The sequence below is a fragment of the Coregonus lavaretus genome (assembly GCF_964263955.1).
Source record: "Coregonus lavaretus genome assembly, chromosome: 2".
Classification (NCBI taxonomy): Eukaryota; Metazoa; Chordata; class Actinopteri; order Salmoniformes; family Salmonidae; genus Coregonus; species Coregonus lavaretus.
This window is the reverse complement of record NC_139989.1, coordinates 55421275-55436465: the sequence shown is the minus strand read 5'-3', so window position 1 is coordinate 55436465 and position 15191 is coordinate 55421275. Positions and strand designations below refer to the sequence as shown.

General features: G+C 46.0%; 1 protein-coding gene across 1 annotated transcript in view; it reads left to right on the top strand.

The window, feature by feature from the left end:
* LOC311103823 (delphilin-like) overlaps positions 1–15191 on the top strand; it is a gene marked incomplete at both ends in the record, with an annotated part of 68705 nt that overhangs the window by 51119 nt on the left and 2395 nt on the right. The window contains 8 exons of the mRNA XM_084145462.1: positions 153–256; positions 753–900; positions 1275–1606; positions 3602–5764; positions 6758–6845; positions 7344–7433; positions 7618–7814; positions 8738–8893. Coding sequence (XP_084001588.1) covers positions 153–256; positions 753–900; positions 1275–1606; positions 3602–5764; positions 6758–6845; positions 7344–7433; positions 7618–7814; positions 8738–8893 — 3278 coding nt within the window. The remainder of the gene's footprint in view (positions 1–152; positions 257–752; positions 901–1274; positions 1607–3601; positions 5765–6757; positions 6846–7343; positions 7434–7617; positions 7815–8737; positions 8894–15191) is intronic.

The window sequence follows — 15191 nt, the reverse complement described above, 5'->3', positions numbered from 1 at the left end:
ATCATCATCAGTATTGTCATAAGTAGCATGAAATAAATATTTCTGACACTAGGTGGAGCTTTTGCTTACACCTACCCAGTCAAGTGAATGGGTATCAAGAAAGACGTATTTTTTGGAATGCCTTGAAACCTAATGCAGTATGTTTCCTGTAGGGATCCGTACTGATCCAGGGGAGATGGGGATGAGGCTGGCTCCAGGGGAGAGACAGTCAGGAGACGGGACGTCCCTCCCAGAGACCCCCAACAACCTCACCAACGTGGGTACCCAAGTGAGACTGAGAGAAGTGGTCCTGTGTGGCTCGGTCGGTAGAGCATGGCGCTTGCAACGCCAAGCGTCGTGGGTTCGATTCCCGCTGAGGCCACCCATATGTAAAATTAGTGCCCCCAGCCGACTTACGACTGTAAGTCGCTTTGGATAAAAATGTCTGCTAAATGGGATATATTAGAATAAGCATGACTAAAACAGTGGTCACCAACCCTAGTCATGGAGAGCTACCATGTCTGCAGCTTTTTGCTCCAGCCCTCACTATAAAACACACTGGATTAAATTACTCAAGGACCCAGTGAGTGGCTCATTAATTCAAGCAGGTGTGTCAGTGTTAGGCTGGAACAAAAGCCTGTACACTCATTGGCTCTTGGGAACTAGGACTAGTGACCACTGATTTAGATTGTTTCCTCTTTAGGGGCTTATCTTCTGGCTTTGATCTCTTCTATCTGAGTTGTTATGAAAGGGAATTTATTCTCTCTGTCTAGCTGTCTGCAGTGTATGCTGAGCTGGAGAACGTGTACTCAGGGAAGAGGTCCAAGTCTCTGAAGGCTCGCGCTCCTCCTCCTGCAGACAGTCTGGTAGAGCTGGAAGTCCTCGAACACGCAGGCTCTCCGTCCATGCACGCTAACATAGGTAGTTACTCCAACCGGTAACGCTTTACTTGAAGTGTTGTTCATCATGACGCGTCCAGGAAATCTGGTTAAAATAACTTAATTACAAGCAGGTTGAAATCTGAATTGTAGCTTGCCTGACATAGATGTATGTCTTCTAGTTTGAGTTGAGTCCACCTCTCTCTCTGTTAGTCAGTGGAGTGTGAATATGTTCACAAGCACAGGTAGCTACTGGGTATGAAAACATCTAACCAAATAGCTATAACAGCAGAAATTAATAGACCATGTATTGTGCATTGACATGATCTACAACCCTTGGTCAACATAATAGTTGATCAATGCAATGTTAGATGTTCTTCTCTATAGGAGCAGTGATGTCAATGTTCCTCTCCACAGGTAGCCGTAAGGGCCCCCCACCACCTCCCTCCGCCTGGCAGGAGCCCCTCCCTAGCCCCCCTGCCCCGGTCCAGTTCTACCCCCCAGGTCTCACCTCCCAGACCAGTGCCGAGTCCAACCCCTACATCAGCCTGGACAGCCCCCCTCCCTCGCCCCCCGACTACCCCGCCAGCCCACCCTCCCACGCCCGTCTCAATAAGAGGCGCTACACGTTCTCTCATCCGCCGCGCTCCTCCGATACAGACCGTTTCCTGGACGCGCTGAGCGAGCAGCTGGGTCAGAGGGTTGCCATCGTCGACGACTTCCTGTCACCCGAGAACGACTACGAGGAGGTAGGGTCGTAAAGATGCACATCTGTATAGAGCATTAGATGGTTGATTATGATATGTTTGACAAAGACAGTAAGCTGCTTGTCTTGCATGACTTTAGTGATTATTGTATATATATTCAGACCCCTTGACTTATTCCACATTGTGTGTAGATGAGGAAAACATTTATTTAATCAATTTTAGAATAAGGCTGTAACGTAACCAAATGTGGAAAAAGGGAAAGGGTCTGAATACTTTCCGAATGCACTGTATATATATTAAAAACAAAAAAACTATATTTTAAGTGAGAATTAGGCATTGGTCTGAAGCCGAAAAAGAAAGGAAATTCACAAGCACAGCAATGCCTACTCCACCCATGCTCTACCAAGGTTTTCCAGCACACAGCTTTGACCTACTAAAACAATGTGTATGCAGGTTGCTTAGGATTCAAACCTTCTCAAACAGCCTAATTCATACTCTTAGAGGAGGTGCTCCCACAATAATGTGATTTGTACTGCATACAGTATTGGATTCTTCACACACCACACTAATCCCACTCCACTACCTTTCCAAGGTCCAAAAGTATTGGGAGAGTGACACATTTTTTGTTGTTTTGGCACTTTGGATTTGAAATGATACAGTGACTGTGAGTTTAAAGTGCAGACTGTCAGCTCTATTGTGAGGGTATTTTCATACATATCGAACCGTTACAGCACTTTTTGTACATAGTCCCACCATTTTAGGGGCCTAAAAATATTAGGACAAATTCACTTATATTTGTATTAAAGTAGTCAAAAGTTAAGTATTTGGTCCCATATTCATAGCACACAATGAATACATTAAGCTTGTGACTCTACAAATTTGTTGGATACATTTGCTGTTTGTTCTGGTTGTGTTTCAGATTATTTTGTGCCCAATAGAAATGAATGGTAAATAATGTATTGTGTCATTTTGAAGTTACTTTTATTGTTAATAAGAATATAATATGTTTCTAAACACTTCTACATTAATGTGGATGCTACCATGATTATGGATAGTGCTAAATGAATCATGAATAATGATGAGTGAGAAAGACGCAGAAATATCATACCCCCAAGAATGCCAAGAGTGCAAAGCTGTCATCAAGGCAAAGGGTGGCTATTTGAAGAATCTCAAATATAAAATATATTTTGATTTGTTGAACACTTTTTTGGTTACTACATGATTCCATATGTGTTATTTCATAGTTTTGATGTCTTCACTATTATTCTACAATGTAAAAAATTGTAAAAATAAAGAAAAACCCTTGAATGAGTAGGTGTGTCCAAACTTTTGACTGGTAGTGTGTGTGTGTGTGTGTGTGTGTGTATGTATGTATATATATATATATATATATATATATATATATATATATATATATATATATATATATATAACTGGACAACAAATTATGTGAGACAAAACACATACATTTTTAAAACATAATTTGAAAGGCAAATTATATTTTTGAAAGACACCTTTTGAGTGTGGAAATTTTGTATAATTTTGTATAATCACCTTCTGGTGTAAAAACCATGGAAATAGACCAACATAGATACTGTAGTACAGGGTTCTTCAATTCCGGTCCTGGAGGGCCGAAACACCTCTGTTTTTCATCCTCTCCTTCTAATCAGGGGCTAATTCAGACCTGGGACACCAGGTGAGTGCAATTAACTACCAGGTAGAAATAAAAAACAGAAGTGTTTCGGCCCTCCAGGACCGGAATTGAAGAACCCTGCTGTAGTAGGTAAAAGCTGTGTGCTGGAAAACCTTGGTAGAGCATGGGTGGAGTAGGCATTGTGGTGCTCGTGCATTTCTTTTCTTTTTTCGGCTTCAGACCAATGCCTACTTCTCACATAAAACTTAGTTTTTTGTTTTTTATATATATATAATTTGTGTATTTCTATTAGGAAATTCTACCGTAAAGCACCTCAGACTATAAATTACACTGGAGCAATGGCCCGAGCCTTAATGAATCTATGTGATTGGTGGTAATGCCAGGATGTTGTCCAGATGAGCTTCCCAGATGAGGAGGATGAGGATGACGAGGAGGTGGGGGTGGATGATGAAGATGGAGACGGGGGTTTCATAATACCCCCTGAGCTGAGCAGCCCCAGCGAGTACCAGGGCAGCAGCGGAGAGGACGCCTCCTCCCTCACCTACTCCTCCTCCTCAGAACACATCCCTCCTCCCCCCATGACTCCCCCGCCACCTCCACCCATCCAATTCAATGATCCTCCTCTACCCCCAAGCTACACCGCCACCCCTGAACAGTCTCCCAGAATACAACTACCTTTCCGCCGCCACCCTGGGCCGCCTCCACCCCCTCCTCCTCGCTCCAACCCGCCGCCCAAACGCCAGTCCATTCATAAGGTGCTTCCTACCCGGGAGGACCTTCTAGCCCACGCTGCAATACAGGAACAAAAAGCGTACCAGGAGAAACAAGCATTACAGGAGCAACAAGCTTACCAGGACCAACAAGCGTTTCAGGAACAACAAGCTTACCAGGACCAACAAGCGTACCAAGAGCGACAAGTGTACCAGGAACAACAAGCAATCCAGGAGCAACGAGCATTCCAGAAGCAACAAGCATTTCAGGAACAAAAAGCTTACCAGGAGCAACAAGCACATCAAGCGCAACAGAAGCGACAAGCTTACCAGGAACAACAAGCATTCCAGGAGCAACAAGCTTACCAGGAGCAACAAGCTTACCAGGAGCAACAAGCACATCAAGAACAACAAGCATACCAGGAGCAACAAGCGTACCAGGAGCAACAAGCGTACCAGGAGCAACAAGCGTACCAGGAGCAAAATATTTACCAGGGGCACCAGTCACTGCCTGCCCAGTCCTCGCACAAAGCACACCCCCTGCAGCAGCTTCACCAGTCCCTGCCCCCCCTCCCCTCTCCAGAGGCAGCCCACACCCATCCAGACCATCCAAACCACCCAGACCCCTCACTCTACCAGATGCACCAAGCTCAACAACAGACTCGTCGTCAGAGCCGTCGTCAGACTCACTCAGCCACATCACCTCACAACCCCCCACGTTCCCCTGTCCATCCAGATCAACAGAGTCAGTACTCGGAGGCAATCTATCAGAGTCTTCATACACAGTCACATCACTCATCTATGGAGCTCCTTCACCAAGCTCATCAGATCCAGCAGCACCACTCCTCCATGGAGCTCCTTCATCAAGCTCATCAGGTCCAGCAGCACCACTCCTCCATGGAGCTCCTTCATCAAGCTCAGGAAGTCCAGCAGCACCACTCCTCCATGGAGCTCCTTCAACAAGCTCATCGGGTCCAGCAGCACCATTCATCCATGGAGCTTCTTCACCAACCTCACCACTCATCTACAGAGCTCCTTCACCAAGCTCATCAGATCCAGCAGCACCACTCATCCACGGAGCTCCTTCACCAAGCTCATCAGATCCACCAAGATCAGCCTGCTTCACTAACAGTACACCTGGATCAGGAGAGCCACCAGTCTCTTCAGAGTCATCAGAGCCATCAGACTCACCCATCTTCCCAGGCCAGCCACCAGGGTCAGCAGACTCATCAAACTCGTCAATCTCTCAAGTCTCATCGCACTCACCAGCCATCTCCCCAGCGTCCCCACTCCATCCAGCAGACTTACCACCACACTCCCCAGATCCAGCACATCCACCACCAGGTCCCTTCCCAGCCCACTCAGCCAGAGCTCCACCAGATCCACCTCATCCATCAGCCCACCCAGCAGCGCCACCACCCCCAGCCCACCCTGTCCACCTTCCAGCCCCTTCCACCCCACCAGCCCACCCTCTCCACCTTCCAGCCTCTGCCCCAACACCAACACCAACCCCACCAAACCCACAAGGTCCACCCCTCCAACCAGGGTCGTCCTCAGTCCCAGCCCTCTCAGCGGCTACTCAGTCAATCCCAGTCTCACCACCACTCCCACCTCCAACCCCAGGCCCAACCTCAGCCCAAGCAGCATTCCCAGTCCCAGAATAACTTGGACCAGTTGGGGAAACAGGAGCCTCCTCCTCCTCCGCCCCTGCCCCCTCCCGGAACCCCGCCTCCGCTGCCTCGCCCCGGCCTTCCAAGGATGGACTCCAACCATATGAGTGTAAAGAGGCTGCGCTGGGAACAGGTGGAGAACTCTGAGGGCACCATCTGGGGACAGGTGAGTTAGTCACAAATTGGATAGGTGAGTTAGTCAGCATTGAGACAGATGAGTTGGTCAGGATTGGGTCAGGTGAGTGTTTGGACAAGTGTGTTAGTCAGGGTTGGGAAAGGTTAGTCAGCCACAGTTTGGACGGGAGTAAGTCAGGATTTGGACAGGTGAGTTAGTCAGCATTGAGATAGGTGAGTTAGTCAGGGTTGCAACAGGTGAGTTAGTCAAGGTTGGGACAGGTGTCTTAGTCAAGGTTGTGAAAGGTTAACTTTGTTAGGTGAGGTTGGATGGGGACAGGTAAATTAGTCAGGATTGGGACATGTTGGTCAGCCACAGTTTGGACGGGAGTAAGTCAGGATTTGGACAGGTGAGTTAGTCAGGGTTGCAACAGGTGAGTTAGTCAAGGTTGGGACAGGGGTTTTAGTCAAGGTTGTGAAAGGTTAACTTTGTTAGGTGAGGTTGGATGGGGACAGGTAAATTAGTCAGGATTGGGACATGTTGGTCAGCCACAGTTTGGACGGGAGTAAGTCAGGATTTGGACAGGTGAGTTAGTCAGGGTTGCAACAGGTGAGTTAGTCAAGGTTGGGACAGGGGTTTTAGTCAAGGTTGTGAAAGGTTAACTTTGTTAGGTGAGGTTGGATGGGGACAGGTAAGTTAGTCAGGATTGGGACAGGTATGTCAGCCACAGTTTGGACAGGAGTTAGTCAGGGTTGGAACAGGTAGGTTAGTCAAGGTTGGGACAGGTGTATTAGTCAGGGTTGGGACAGGTGTACTCTGCAAGAAAATACAGGTGGGTTAGTCAGGGTTAGGGGCAGGTGAGCTAGCCAAGGTTGGAACAGGTGAGTTAGTCAGGGTTGGGTCAGGTTTTAGATTTACAACCGTTACATTTATTTTTTTATTTTTTACAGCAGTCAATTTCTGAAATGACAAGCATTAGCTTGAACTTAATGAGTAGGTGGTGCATAATGTACATAATGCCTGTTTTTAATCTGTGTGTTGCAGTTGGGAGAGGATTCTGATTATGACAAACTGAATGACATGGTGAAGTATCTGGATCTAGAACTGCACTTTGGGACACAAAAGAACCCCAGTGAGTATAATGTGCCCACGTGTGTATGTGCATGTGGGTGTTTGTGTGTATGCACGCATAATGCATATGTTAGTGTGCATACAGTATGTTTGCACATACTGTACATGTGTAAGTCTCTTCTACAAAACCATTCACACACCACCACCAATGAGTCAGTTCCTGCATAGTGTGTCTAATATGAATACTTCTTCATCTTGAGCAATGTGTGTGAATCCCACCATGGTTTTGAATTGCTTTTGATCAGTGGTCCCTCTGACGAATGACAGCAGCATTACCGCCATAGGCACTTCACTGACCCATTTAAGTCCGATACTTGAAATTATGTATTTAGAAATACATTGAAAATCCTGATATGGGCATTTTCTGCTCCTTAGCAGAGTCTCTTTCTCCTTTGATCTCTGTCTTCACAGTCTTCATTTCTGCCTCTCTTCTCATGTTTCTCTGTTTCCCTCTCTCCCTCCATCAGTAGACCATGTGCACTAACATGTTCTGTGTCAGTTTCTCTTCCAGACCCAACCCCTCAGTCGGAGACCTTCAAGAAGAAAGACATAGTGGAGATTCTGTCCCATAAGAAGGCCTACAACGCATGTAAGTATGAGCGTGGAGAACACAAGGAGGGTGCTACATTGTTCCAGGCTGTGTTACACTGCACTTCAGATCTTATGTTATTGTTCTAATCTAGTCTGTGTTGACTGAAACCATGAGACTGTGTCACACTTTTACTGTGGCATCTGACCTTTGACCCTTTAATCTCTTGACCCATGACCCCCAGCCATCTTGATCGCCCACCTGAAGCTGTCCCCAGGTGAACTGCGCCAGGTGCTGATGACCATGGCCACAGAGCGGCTGGAGCCGGCCCACATCAAGCAGCTGCTGCTATACGCCCCTGACGCGGAGGAGGTCAAGCAGTATGAACAGTACAGCGAGGACCCGGCCAAGCTCAGCGAGCCTGACCAGTTTGTACTACAGGTACTGGGCCTAGACTGCAGTGGAGATGCTCAGCAGGTTTAGGGGATCGTATTGGATGTATTTGTGTTGTTTTGTTGTGGTGTACTGTGGGTGAAAGTAGTAGTAGTAGTAGTAGAAATAGTAATAGTAGTAGAAATAGGAGTAGTAGTAGTAGCAGCAGTAGTAGTAATAGTAGTAGTAGAAATAGTAGTAATAGTAGTAGTTGCAGTAGTAGTAGAAATAGTAGTAGTAGTAGTAGTAGTAGTAGTAGTAGTAGTAGTAGTAGTAGTAGTAGTAATAGTAGTAGTAGCAGCAACAGTAGTAGTAGTCGTAGCAGCAGTAGTAGTAGTAGCAGCAGCAATAGTAGTAGTTGTAGTAGTAGTAGTAGTAGTAGAAATAGTAGTAGTAATATAAGCAGCAGTAGTAGTAGTTGTTGTAGTAGTAGTAGTAGTAGTTGTTGTAGTAGTAGCAGCAGCAGCAGTAGTAGTAGTAGTAGAAATAGTAGTAGTAGTAGTAATATAAGTAGAAGTAGTAGTAGTAGTAGTAGTAGTAGTAGCAGTAGTAGTAGTAGTAGTCGTAGCAGCAGTAGTAGTAGAACTAGTAGCAGTAGAGCTAGTAGTAGTAGTAGCAGCATTAGTAGTTGTAGAAGTAGTAGTAGTAGTTGTTGTAGTAACAGCAGTAGTAGTAGTAGTAGTAGAAATAGTTGTAGAAATAGTAGTAGTAGTAGTTGTTGTTATAGTAGCAGCAGTAGTAGTAGTAGTAGTAGAAGCATCAGCACGAGTAGTAGTAGTAGTAGTAGTAGCAGTAGGAGTAGTAGTAGTAGTATAGTTTAATGGTTGCTCACAGTCATAGACTGAGACTTTGGTTATGTGTAGGTGTTGTTTCTGTTTCCTCCTTTGTAATTGTGTGTGCATGCGTGTGTGTGCGTATGCATAATGTCATAGATGCTGTCAGTACCAGAGTACAAGACTCGTCTGAGAAGCCTCCACTTCAAAAGCACCCTGCAGGAGAAGACAGAGGAGATGAGGGGGGGCTATGACTGCATCTACAACGCCTCCATGGAGCTCAAGACCAGCAAGAAACTGGCCAAGATACTGGAGGTATACAATTCTGTACTCTGACATGCAGGGGCGCAACTTTGGTTTTAGAAGTGGGGGGGACATAACTTGGTGGGGGGTCTGCTGATCCTCCCATTTTTGGGGGCATCTAAAGCTCTTTTCCTGCATTTCTACAGTCTAATATGACCCATGGCCCTTCTAGCCATCTCTATTTAGAACAACATAAAGTAAGCAAAAATGCACAGTCATCAAGCTAGGTAAGAGATCATTATTAAATATGTTAAAGTGATTGATAAGACTGAACTAGATCAAAGATAATTCAATAATACATATTTTGTTGCACCTTTAACCAATAGCCTAACAAATGAACAACTCTTACAAATAAAATACAAAGACTTTTGATTGTCTTTATTAAGACATCCTCTATATCAAATTTCAGCCAGACCGCCAGCCAGCCCGAGCCGCCTGCACGCCCAACCCCCACCAGTCTAGTTAATAACTCAACTCTCTCCCCAACACAACTTCCTTCCTATCTTTTTTTTTTATGTCTCAAGGGAAAGGTTTGGAAAACAAAAGTTGAATGAAAACACATATACACCTGCACATTAAGACACAGAAACAGTACACCCTCCATATAATTAATACCATAGGCCTAATATGACTGTAGAGCTCTTTTTACTTGCATACAATATAGCTGGGTCACCCAGTCCTGTCCCTAGGGGTCTACGGCCCTGCAGCGCCCCAACCCAGCACACTCCACTCAGCTTTAGGATCTTAGTGAAACATTAATTATTGGTTTCAGGTGTGTTAGGCCAAGGCCAAAGTGTCAACCAACAGTACGGCAGACCCCCAGGGCCAGGACTGAGCAGCCCAGCAGCTAGGGATTGCCTAAATAGGTATCTCCCCTGAAAGTGGGCATGTTTTCAATACAGACTCCTTTTGTCGTACATATAAGGCATCCAGACCTTATGAAAGTTGCACAGTATACCCTTAATCTTGTAATACATCAAATACATAAAATCTAGTGATACATAACTTAACATTTCTTCCATCCATTGTGGGAGGATAACCAACCTTCCAATTAATGGCAATGCATTTCTTAGCCCCTTTAAATGCTAGGTTACACAGTTTCTTCTGATAATAGTCTCCAGTGTCAACATTTCCAAGCAAACAAAAACAGGGAGAAGGGAGAATCTGTAGACATGCTGAGATAAAAGAACGTACTCTTTGCCAGAATTCAGCCAGCCTTCACAAGACCATAACATATGCAAATATGTCCCCTTTTGTGTTTTACACCACCAGCAGAATAGTTACATTTGTGTGCATGATATTCCGTTTCACTGGCATATAGTACGTTCTATGGATGGTCTTAAACTGCAGTCATTTATGTCTTGGATTATATGAACATAACTGGGCATTCTAACATATCTGTCTCCATTATCATCAATAGTGTCTCCCAGGTCTTCCTCACATTTTTGTTTTACTTGTTGTGTCATCGGGAAAAGCCTCTATCAACCCTTGATACAGTTTGGAAAACAACTTTAGAGGTTTGTCGGACTGCCTTAAAATAATTTAAATCTTTAATTAAATCTTAAATCTTAATTGTATTGGTGTACATTTATACATTATATTATCTATGAATAGAATCAATGGTTCAACAATTGAAATAACCATTATTCCCAGATCCCAGACTGTAGCCTACCCATCAACTCAAGGTGGAACTTTGTATCCATTCACTGATTGTTATAATATACTGCAAAATTCAACTGAGCTCTGTAGACTGGCCTTCCCTGGCTGTCTGATCCTGCAGGGACACCTGTCACCATCTCATCCTGCTAAGACATGATGTAAATGTAAATACTGACTTGTGCACCATGACAGTGAAGCCTGTAGAGCTGTGTATTTATTTTATTTTTTTAACTAGGCAAGTCAGTTAAGAACAAATTCTTATTTACAATGACGGCATACACCGGCCAAACCTGGACGATGCTGGGTCAATTGTGCGCCGCCCTATGGGACTCCCAATCACGGCCGGTTGTGATACACCCTGGAATCGAACCAGGGGGTCTGTAGTGACGCCTCAAGCACTGAGATGCAGTGCCTTAGACAACTGCGCCACTCGGGAGTATACTGTGTCTGTGTGAAAAGTAGTGAATTAGCTAGGAAAACTGACAGATCAATAATGTAACATTGCTATACTGACTAATAAAAACTCACATTTCGCTGAAAAAACTTCCGAATATTTTTTAATTTTTTTATTTAACCTTTATTTAACCAGGTAAGCCAGTTGAGAACAAGTTCTCATTTACAACTGCGACCTGGCCAAGATAAAGCAAAGCAGTGCGATAAAAACAACAACACAGAGTTACATATGGGGTAAAAAAAACATAAAGTCAAAAAATACAACAGAAAATATATATACAGTGTGTGCAAATGTAGCAAGTTATGGAGGTAAGGCAATAAATAGGCTATAGTGCAAAATAATTACAATTAGTATTAACACTGGAATGCTAGATGTGCAAGAGATTATGTGCAAATAGAGATACTGGGGTGCAAAAGAGCAAAATAAATAACAATATAGGGATGAGGTAGTTGGGTGGGCTAATTTCAGATGGGCTGTGTACAGGTGCAGTGATCGGTAAGGTGCTCTGACAACTGATGCTTAAAGTTAGTGAGGGAGATAAGAGTCTCCAGCTTCAGAGATTTTTGCAATTCGTTCCAGTCATTGGCAGCAGAGAACTGGAAGGAATGGCGGCCAAAGGAGGTGTTGGCTTTGGGAATGACCAGTGAGATATACCTGCTGGAGCGCAGACTACGGGTGGGTGCTGCTATGGTGACCAATGAGCTAAGATAAGGCGGGGATTTGCCTAGCAGTGATTTATAGATGGCCTGGAGCCAGTGGGTTTGACGACGAACATGTAGTGAGGACCAGCCAACAAGAGCGTACAGGTCACAGTGGTGGGTAGTGTATGGGGCTTTGGAGACAAAACGGATGGCACTGTGATAGACTACATCCAATTTGCTGAGTAGAGTGTTGGAGGCTATTTTGTAAATGACATCGCCGAAGTCAAGGATCGGTAGGATAGTCAGTTTTACGAGGGCATGTTTGGCAGCATGAGTGAAGGAGGCGATGTCATTTACAATATTGGTCTTCAGTCGTTTGGCCGCTGGTTTCATCGTTTGATTCAGGTCAAGTGTGATTGAGGCAAAAATAATAGCTAAAGTTAGTTAGCTAGCTAGCTAACGTTAGCTAACTTTTGACTAGCTCTGCTAACTAATGGTACAATGATACATCATCAAATTACTACTGTTGAAACGGGACAAAACAAAGGCTACAAAACATTTCCATACACACAACAGCTGTGAGATACTGCCACCTGACAGATAGCTAGGGGCTAGCTAGAGCTAAACTGGCTGTGGTAGCTACTAGCTAGCTAACTAGCTGCTAGTAGGTCATTCACTTCAGTCGAGAGGGGATGAACATTAACTAACGGAACATGTCAGTTATACTACTAGCTCAGCACTGGGAGTAAATATGTATTTTTCTGTCAAACAGCAGTTACCTTGCCTGCTAGATCAGTCAACTAAAGAGTAGGCAGTTTCTGCTCTGCTTTCTTTTACAACTCTGAGAAAAAGCGTAGCACAGACAGCAGCTGCCTCTGTTCATCTCTCCCGTGCTGGTCCTATACGCCAGCCTTTTAGAAGCTTTGCCTTCATACAGCATGTCTGGATGCTCTGTGGTGTCTGTGCGGTCCTAAATCAAGCTGGCTGAAACCGGAAAACAGCCTACCTGACCGCTCTGAGGCGTCCGCATGGTCCTAAAGCACACCGGAGCCACGTTTTGTATCACAGAGCAATTATAAATCTGGGGGGGACAAAAATGCAATTTCAGAATGTGGGGGGGGGGGGGGGGGGTCATGTCCCCAGTGAAAGTTGCGCCCCTGCTGACATGTACAATCACCAGGAAGAGCTACGCAACTTCTTCAACTTGAACCTGTCACCCGCCAGCATGATTCCACAGAAAACACTGCTACTCCTACTGCTCTTTCCTCGTCAAACCATGTGTTCTCGCATACCCCGAGAGCATCTGGTCAGCGCGGCGGTGGCACAGGAATCCTCATCTCTCCAAAGTGGACATTCTCTCTTTTTCCCCTGACCCATCTGTCTATCTCCTCATTTGAATTCCATGCTGTCACAGTCACTAGCCCATTCAAGCTTAACATCCTTGTCATTTATCGCCTTCCAGGTTCCCTTGGAGAGTTCATCAATGAGCTTGACGCCTTGATAAGTTCCTTTCCTGAGGATGGCTCACCCCTCACAGTTCTGGGTGACTTTAACCTCCCTATGTCTGCCTTTGACTCATTTCTCTCTGCCTCCTTCTTTCCACTCCTTTCCTCTTTTGACCTCACCCTCTCACCGCCCCCCCCCCCCCTACTCACAAGGCAGGCAATACGCTTGACCTCATCTTTACTAGATGCTGTTCTTCTACTAATCTCACTGCAACACCCCTCCAAGTCGCCGACCACAACTTTGTATCCTTTTCTCTCTCGCTCTCCTCCAACACTACTCACTCTGCCCCTACTCAGATGGTAATGTGCCGTCGCAACCTTCGCTCTCTCTCTCCCGCTACTCTCTCCTCTTCCATCCTATCATCTCTTCCCTCTGCTAAATCCTTCCCCCTCCGATCTCCTGATTCTGCCTCCTCAACCTTCCTCTCCTCCCTTTCTGCATCTTTTGACTCTCTATGTCCCCTATCCTCCCGGCCGGCTCGGTCCTCCCCTCCTGCTCCGTGGCTTGACGACTCATTGCGAGCTCACAGAAGAGGGCTCCGGGCAGCCGATCGGAAATGGAGGAAAACTAGACTCTCTGCGGACCTGTCATCTTTTCACTCCCTCCTCTCTACATTCTCTTCCTCTGTTTCCGCTGCTAAAGCCACTTTCTACCACTCTACATTTCAAGCCTCTGCCTCTAACCCTAGGAAGCTCTTTGCCACCTTCTCCTCCCTGCTGAATCCTCCTCCTCCTCCCCCTCCCTCCTCCCTCTCTGTGGATGACTTCGTCAACCATTTTGAAAAGAAGGTTGACGACATCCGATCCTAATTTATTAAGTAAAATGACACCGCTGGTCCTGCTCACACTGCCCTACCCTATGCTTTGACTTCTTTCTCCCCTCTCTCTCCAGATGAAATCTTGCGACTTGTGACGGCCGGCCGCCCAACAACCTGCCCGCTTGACCCTATCCCCTCCTCTCTTCTCCAGACCATTTCCGGAGACCTTCTCCCTTACCTCACCTCGCTCATCAACTCATCCTTGACCGCTAGCCATGTCCCTTCCGTCTTCAAGAGAGTGAGAGTTGCACCCCTCCTCAAAAAACCTACACTCGATCCCTCCGATGTCAACAACTACAGACCAGTATCCCTTCTTTCTTTTCTCTCCAAAACTCTTGAGCGTGCCGTCTCTAGCCAAGTCTCCTGCTATCTCTCTCAGAATGACCTTCTTGATCCAAACCAGTCAGGTTTCAAGACTGGTCATTCAACTGAGACTGCTCTTCTCTGTGTCACGGAGGCTCTCTGCACTGCAAAGCTAACTCTCTCTCCTCTGCTCTTATCCTTCTAGACCTATCCGCTGCCTTTGATACTGTGAACCATCAGATCCTCTTCTCCACCCTCTCCGAGTTGGGCATCTCCGGCGCTGCTCACTCTTGGATTGCGTTCTACCTGACAGGTCGCTCCTACCTGGTAGCGTGGCGAGAATCTGTCTCCGCACCACGTGCTCTCACCACAGGTGTCCCCCAGGGCTCAGTTCTAGGCCCTCTCCTATTCTCTCTATACACCAAGTCACTTGACTCTGTCATATCCTCACATGGTCTCTCCTATCATTGCTACGCAGACGACACACAATTAATTTTCTCCTTTCCCCCTTCTGATAACCAGGTGGCGAATCGCATCTCTGCATGTCTGGCAGACATATCAGTGTGGATGTCGGATCACCACCTCAAGCTGAACCTCGGCAAGACGGAGCTGCTCTTCCTCCCTGGGAAGGACTGCCCGCTCCATGATCTCGCCATCACGGTTGACAACTCCATAGTGTCCTCCTCCCAGTGTGCAAAGAGCCTTGGCGTGACCCTGGACAACACCCTGTCGTTCTCTGCTAACATCAAAGCGGTGACCCGATCATGCAGGTTCATGCTCTACAACATTCGCAGAGTACGACCCTACCTTACACAGAAAGCGGCACAGGTCCTAATCCAGGCACTTGTCATCTCCCGTCTGGATTACTGCAACTCGCTGTTGGCTGGGCTCCCTGCCTGTGCCATTAAACCCCTACAACTTATCCAGAAC